At 41.7% G+C, this 7,976-nt stretch overlaps 1 protein-coding gene across 1 annotated transcript in view; it reads right to left on the bottom strand.

The window, feature by feature from the left end:
- The window catches only part of LMNB2 (lamin B2), a 43,087-nt gene that overhangs the window by 15,875 nt on the left and 19,236 nt on the right, over positions 1-7,976 (bottom strand). Inside the window, exons 3-5 of the mRNA XM_009284257.1 lie at positions 4,641-4,797; positions 3,850-3,975; positions 1,204-1,374 (exon numbers count right to left, since the gene is read on the bottom strand). Of these exons, the coding sequence (XP_009282532.1) occupies positions 1,204-1,374; positions 3,850-3,975; positions 4,641-4,797 (454 nt within the window). The remainder of the gene's footprint in view (positions 1-1,203; positions 1,375-3,849; positions 3,976-4,640; positions 4,798-7,976) is intronic.

The raw sequence follows: 7,976 nt of genomic DNA, 5'->3' as shown, positions 1-7,976 counted from the left end.
AGGGCCACAAAAATGCTCAGGGGGATGGAACACCTCTCCTGTGAAGAAAGGCTGAGAGAGTTGGGGTTGTTCAGCCTGGAGAAGAGAAGGCTCCAGGGAGACCTTACTGCGGCCTTCCAATACTTAAAGGAGGCTTGTAAGAAAGATGGGGACAGACTAGGGCCTGTTGTGATAGGACAAGGGGTAATGGTTTTAAACTAAAAGAGAGGAGATTCAGACTAAATAAGAAAGAAATTTTTTTACAACGAGGGTGGTGAAACACTGGAACAGGTTGCCCAGAGAGGTGATAGATGCCCCATCTCTGGAAACATTCAAGGTCAGGCTGGACGGGGCTCTGAGCAACCTGACCTAGTTGAAGATGTCCCTGCTCACTGCAGGGGGGTTGGATTAGACGACCTTTAAAGGTCCCTTCCAACCCAAACCATTCTATGATTTCCAATTTATATACCATGTTTTTCATCACCAAAGCTGGTCAGAAAAGATCCAACACCTTGCCTGAAGTTTCCACGCCACCAATGAAACCACAATTGCATCTAGTAATTTTCCAATCCAGAACTAACTTAGATCATTGAAATGTGATAAGGCTTACACACATTTAAAAGAGTATTGGGGCTAGTAAAGAGATTGCAAAGGCCACAGTAGGAGTACAGTGACAACGCAACCTTAGACATGGATCCCTTTTCAGTATGTCCATATTAGTTTGCAAGCTCACTGCATCCAGGCAAAAGCCCATCTTGAAATGCAGCCATTCCCCAAACTCTCCAGCCCATCCTTCCAGGTAGTCAGCTTCTCAGAGCCAACGTCTCGCACCTACTGCAAGTCTCCTCCACCACCTCCATTTTGGAGGAAGAACTGATCTACTGACATCAAGAAAAAAACCCTTATAGCAGAAGACATTGTCTAATCAGCTATTGCGCGACATCCACTATTCCCACTGTGTCCTCCACAGTGACCAACAGTTCCATGTGTTTTCTCACAAACTGGCCTTTCGTGGCTAAAGCTATTCCTAGCTATTACCTCTGGCTATAACCTCCCTGGAAATGCATCCGCACACAAGCACCAGAGGAGGCATTTGAACACTGGGACAAAGCTTCTTCAAATTATAATTACTTGTCTCCTTAAAGATAGTAGGGCTGATGGAAATGGTTTTTATCTCACCAGCTGGACTTCCTGTCAGACAGTGCTGTGGATAGCAGTAGTTACCTTAGCCTGATAGGTCTGCTCAAGCTCCATTTTGTACAGTTTGACTTGTTCATCATGTTGATTTCGCAGATCCTCCAGGGCCTGAGTCATTTTGGATTCATACTCCTGTTGGCGACTAGTGTCCACCTCGACCAAACGATGTTCATGTCGTTTTCTTGTTTCCCTTATTTCCTACACACACAAGAAAAAATGGGGACAAATCCCAACATTATGGTAAACAGTACAGCAATTACATTCAGACAACAATTAACTATTTCAGTGCTAGTTTAGTGTATAGGAGCTACAGTACTTAGGCATTTAAGCCTAAGAATTGCTGCATGTACTAACAGATGCAAGTTACTGTTCTCATTTGGCAGGATATAATTCTTAAAAGTAATCCGACCTAAAAACAGGTTTAAAAATATCCATATACAGTTTAAGTAAGGAGCTGTTTTATGCTACAAAAGTCAAAACTGGGGGAGGAGGGAGAAGAAAACATGATTTTTTACATAGCAAAGAGATTCCATGTGCTGCACTACAAACCCTTTCCTTCTCAATATACATGCCTACATTACAACAGCAGTCTACAAGGAGTCAGATAAAAATGAACACCTTTTGTGACCATTACATATACTGAAAAAAATAATCATTATAGAGAAAAACTGCATCTTCAAATTTCACTTTTAAGCATATGCAGATCATCTCTTTTTCTATTCTGGATGATCTCTATTCATTGATTTTGATTACTTTAATAACAAAACAGCAACCCAAGCAATCCTGAAGACATAAATATATTTTTCTGGTCAGAGTTTGCACTAAGAAATATTCATTTTTAGAGAAGTATGAGTTCTCTGTGCCTAGAACACTGGTCCCAAACTAGTGAGGTAAGACTTACTCATGCACTTATTCATGTTGAGCTCTGCAGAGACCTGGCCAGGCCTGAATGCATGGTATGAGAAAGAAACAATTTCTCCCTTCAGGGTAGGATAAACAACAAGGGAGCGGTTCTGAGTACTGGGAGGAGGCCTGAAGGTAGCAGCAGGGCCATGAGGATAATAGCAGGCAAGTGAAGCAAGGCTCACTTTGCATGCTTAAACTGGAGTCATAGCAGGCTAACACAAATTTAGAGAGACTTTACAAGTTGTTTTGCAGAAATGCTCTACATCTAAAAACAGACTCTTAGAAACATGCCCTTCTACTCACAGAAATGTGTCCTGATGCGATCCGGAAGAAGTTTTCCCTTCTGTGGTGAATTTTTACGCCAAGAAAACTAGGAAGCAGCAGTCTCTCAGTAACTGTAGGCAATGAGCCCTCGGAGGCCACAAAAATATCAAGGAGGACTACAAAGTATCAGGTGAAGGGCTGAGCTGATCTAGCACTTCAACACCACTAGAGTAAGCAGGCTTTACTTGCCACACTCCCAGTCACGATGTTCTAGCTCCAACAGAGCTTTGGATGCTTTACTGAACCAAATGAATTCACTAACCTAAAGGAAACCAATTCCTTTTTTTCTTCATGTGTTGAACTGGTCCATACAAGGATCAAAGAGCTCCAGGAATGGCTAAAGAAACACCCCCACTTCAGCATGGCAAGCTTTAAGATTAGCTTCTGCTGTCTCATTTAGCTTCACGTTTGGTCAGTAGCAACACAATTCTCCTCAGGAAGCAAAGTTATTTTAAGGCCCTACAACCAAGCAAGGGTCTGTCATTGCAGTTGCGTGCAGCAATCCAACTACTCCAGGGCATGGAAGTGAGACAATGGTCAGTACAACTCAGGGTGATCTAGCTGGTTGGTTTCTTTGCCCTGCTCCAGCCTCTCTCCTTAGCCACACAGCCCTGCCCCATCCCTTAATGCAGTCGGGGCACTCATTTGATTCCGTGGTAAGACATAACTCAGCCACTAAGCTGGCAAAAATGAAACCAAAAACTCCCAAGTATTTTACTAGTTAATCAGGCTGAAATGGTTTGGTGCATGGTGAGCCAAACATCACAACTAGCATAGGTGAGATGAAGGGCAGAAGCATGTGGCAATTGCTCAGCAGCCACTAACTGAATAAGCTTGCAGAAGAACCAAAGGTCAGAGTTGGTTTTCACAAGATGGAATAAACTGACGTAACACTCTGCATCTGGTACAGAGAGAAGGTCACGCTTCCCTTTCCCAACCCCCCCAATCCCCACCTGTGCATTCCCACTACTTACTTTGTAAAAACTCTGGTCCTCACTAGAACCACTATGAGCCAGCTCAACTCACTAAACAGGCAGAAAACTACCCCTGCAAAAAGCAGGGTAATTGCATACTGTTCTCATCAATGAAAACAGGTTATAGTCAGGTCCAACAACCACCAAAGTTGGTGCAAGTAAGGAGCAGGGCCATGCAACCAGGTCCAGAGAGAAGGAACAAGATGTTCCCTTTCCTACAGCAGTCAGCTGCTACATTAGCTCACCTGCCCATAGAACAATACCCTTGCCACTTGGCTCTCATGCCAGCTCTGCCACTGATTTACCATGTAACTCTTGCAAAACCTTTAACTATTTTATTACTCAACCCATTTATAGCAAGGATAATGCTGATTTTCCCTACCTGGACTGGTCAGCAATTGCTTATAGTCAGTTTGAATAAAAGCCACATAAACTTCAGACTATGATGAGATTACTAGGTTGATAATACCTCCTCAAAGACATTCTTCCTGAAATCCAGATCCTCTTGCAAGCTCTGGCACCGATTCTCCAGGTCCACACGCATGAGTGTCTCCTTCTCCAGCTGCTTCTTAGCCACAGCATGACCATCTTCAGCCTAGTAAAGAATTTTGAAGATAAAGATTTAATTTTGTCTGGATCCCTATTTTCCATCCCCATAATCCCTTTATGGTCTTCATTTGACATCTTTGGACCAATTATTCACAACAACAAATCCAATGTTAAGCCACTGATTTTCCAAAAAAAAACCCAACAGAAAAGAAAAAGAGTGTGTGTGTGCGTTTACGAATATTTAAAACAAGCTTTCATGGTTGTATAGCAGTTATTTAAAATGTAGGATTATTTCAATACAGTATGATAATGGAGCTAAGCATTAATTCCTCAAGCACAGTATGTTGCATGTTCTTCTTTTTCTTGCTAGAGTAGTCCCACTGGGTACTCCAGCATAAGTTTAAAATTATGCAGGACCTTACAAAGGACAACATTTAGTAACCTGGTATCTCATGAATATAGAAACACTTACCAGAAATTTTTAAATAAAAGCTTTTGACTAGCAAAATTTCTAAAACAGCACGTTGTTTTGTTGTTTTACAGAGATTTCTTACAATTTAGTTTTATATCCAAGAGGGGGAGGCAAAGATTCAGCAGTAAGTCAGCTGGATCAATGATGTTAAGACTATAAACTAACTGCAAAGAAAAATAACAAATTTTACAACACACAACCTCTCCTGTGCTAAAGCAAGGAAGCACTCACTGCCATACCTTAGCAAGCTGGGCACGCAAATCAGCCACCTCTGCTTCCAGACTGCGTTTCTCATTCAGGACAGTATTGAGTTCTGCTTCACTTCTATGGAACAGCACTTCAAGATCCTTAATGCGACCCTGAGCCACAGACAAATCTGCATCTTTCTTCTTGTAGCTGAAAAAACAAAAGTTAAATATATTTATACGTGGGTGCACACACATCTTGAGCGTGTCTTGGTTACAACTACAGATATTTTGTTATTATACACATTTTATTAGGATTAGCATACCACTAGGTGGCTTCTAGAGTAACCTGCAAATGCAGCTAATAAAAGTAATCATAAACACCTCTTAAAACTCACAGCTTGTACCAACGTGTTGTAAGTGCACTGCCTAATAAAGAAGAACATGTGTCATGGGCAGGCAAGGGAAAAACAAGAAGGCAACTCTGACAGCTAAGAGATGACAATAAAGCTGCTTTACACACAAGGTGTAAAGCCTATTTTTTTCATCTCGCTGCTGCACAGCACATTTAATTGCTGACATCTATCACTCTGGACTACAGCCCCTGAGAAGCAAAGCGCATGCATCTCCCAAAGAGGCCCATGAGCATCCCCAGTGTTTGTACTTGCTGTTGCCAAGCCCATTCCCTAGGATGTATTCCCACACAAAGTAGTAAAGTAATCCACTATGGAAATGTGGTCACCTTTCAGGAATAAACCAGTATTTCTTCAGCAGTATTTCATTATGAGCAAAGCAACTCTGGTCACTTAAATATGATTATTTGAGCTGTTATATACAACTCACAGAAATCATCAAGGTCATCTTCCTCCTGCCCATCAAGTGTTTGTCTACCTTTTCCTCTAACATACTTTCTGCAGCTTCTCTAGGTGTGTGGTGTTATGTTATTAAAAAACTTTTGTTATGTGAAGTAATCCTTCCTTGCTGCAGTTTAAGCTCACTAATTCTAGTCTCACATCAAGAATGCAGGAAATGGCTTTTTGTCTTTTTCTCTTAAACAATCTTAGAATTTATTTTTCTCCTTCCCTTTCCCTAAACTTCTCTTCTATAGATCTGTAGCTTTCAGCCTGTGGTGGTGAGCTACTTTTAAGGGCCCGCAGAAATAACTTTAGAGGAGTCCTACTACCTATAGGCTTTAAAAAGCTCTGTATTTGGTCTGCAACTCCAAACATGGAAAAAACATTGTTTGCAAAGGAAAAAAAAAAAGCTGAAACCCACTGCTCTAGATTATACAAACCTTGCTCCCCAGCCCAAATCCTGAGTCTTGGTTCCCAAACTTCTGATCACTTGCACCATCCTCTTGAATTTCTAATTTGCCCATAACTCTAACAAAATGCAATGCCCAGAATTATTTTACAAAAATCCTGCTTTATGGGGTATTAGTATCTCCTACAGACAGTATTTCTTTACATGCTTCAGCATGATGTGCATGTTTTTCTAACTGCAGGAAAAAAATGGACACACTTATTTTGTGATATGCTTTAGCTACGAGGCTCACGTGTTCTCTCACCATTCCTTGGTGTAGATCTCTGAATTAGTTTTCATTTAACTGTAACCAGTTTTTCTTAATCATTGGTCCAATCTGTCACTGTGAATCCTGTTCTGCAACATATGTGCAGTGTTGTCAAGCTCAGCAGCTTGCAGGAGACATATAGACAAAACATGACTTCTACTTAAAAGACAGTTATTTAGCAGCAACCAGAAAATCTTCAAAATAGACTCTCCAGACACATGCCCCTGCAACACGTGTGATGTAATAAAACAAGCCACTGTGCATGCGTCACAGACAATCAGATCTGGAAACCTTCTGTCTGTGCAGTACCTAAAGGGCAAATGCCATTTCACACCAAGTATGAACAGCAGTGTATACTTACACAGCCCATAGCTTCCTCCCACCTGCAGAAGCCAGGCAGCATGCAAGTATTCCCAGGGAGATGGGAATGAACAGAAGCGTTCAACGTACAGCTTCACAAAGCACCATAAAGAATTCCTGACAGTGATAAATAACTTCTGCTCCTTCATGAACACTGACACTGGAGGACACTCCAAGCTGCTTTCATTCACATTTGCATTTATAATTTCAGCCTGGTTTATTGTCTTAATGCAAAAGAATTGACAGAAGGCTTTACAAAAGTACAACCTGCTTTTGGGGGTCTCAGAGATGCCTGGAAGTTACAAACGGCAGTCAATGTGTCTGTTGAGATGTGCCAATGTTCTTTGAAGGACACCAGGTTAGGGTAACCCCCTACAGCTCTTTTTTCCAGAAAGCAGCCAAGTTTGCTCAAGGCAAATATTTCAATGACCAGGCAGGGTAGCAGGCAGAGGAAGCCGCAGCAAGACAGTCACACAACTCAGAGTTGGGAGCTTGCAACTCAAGCAGGAAAACTGCTAAAAGGAACAGATGGATGAGGCCTACATGTATCTACCTCCAGGCTTTGCTTGACCTGGGGACCTGAGACACTGGTAAAGATATGAACAGACATTTCAAGACCATCAGGACAGGAGACTTTACTTAACCAGACTGAAGTTAACTCTGCTATGACTGAATGCACCCTGATCACTACACCAGGTCTGGTTCAGCAGTCTTGTGGGAGGGTACTGTTCCACCAAAGCAAAAGTGTTGTGTATCTCACTACTAAATTACATGTTCCCATCTATACCTCCTCCACTCATCCCCTCCTTCCCTCAAGCAGTCAAGCAGCTAAAGATGCACACAAAAGCGCTGGAAGCTGTTATATAACATATAGGAAAGAACCATACTTGCTTCAGAATGGTATCAGAATGTCTATGTTTACAACAATATTTTAATCCTAGATTTAAAAATATAACCCTACTCCTGATACAAACATCTTTAAACTAAAAAGTTAAGCTGTTCCTTATATCATATAAAAAGTGTTAGAACATCCTAAAGGTATTTCACTTTTGTCCTGGTTTCGGCTGGGATAGAGTTAATTTTCTTCCTAGTAGCTGGTACAGTGCTGTGTTTTGGATTTAGTATGAGAGTAATGTTGATAACTCACCGATGTTTTAGTTGTTGCTAAGTAGTGCTTACACTAGTCAAGGACTTTTCAGCTTCTCGTGCCCTGCCGACTGGGAGGGCTGCAGGTGCACAAGAAGCTGGGAGGGGGCACAGCCAGGACAGCTGACCCAAACTGGCCTGTTTGGGTCCATACCATACAATGTCATGCTCAGTACATAAACTGGGGGAAGGCTGACCAGGGGGGCATCAGTCAACAGGTGTTGAGCAATTGCATTGTGCATCACTTATTTTGTATATTCTTTTATCATTATTATTATTTTCCCTTCCTTTTCTGTCCCATTAAACTGTCTTTA

This window comes from Aptenodytes forsteri, unplaced genomic scaffold, assembly GCF_000699145.1.
Source record: "Aptenodytes forsteri isolate BGI_AS27 unplaced genomic scaffold, ASM69914v1 Scaffold300, whole genome shotgun sequence".
Classification (NCBI taxonomy): domain Eukaryota; kingdom Metazoa; phylum Chordata; class Aves; order Sphenisciformes; family Spheniscidae; genus Aptenodytes; species Aptenodytes forsteri.
Note: the sequence above shows the minus strand (reverse complement) of the source record. Positions and strands in the feature narration are given on the sequence as shown.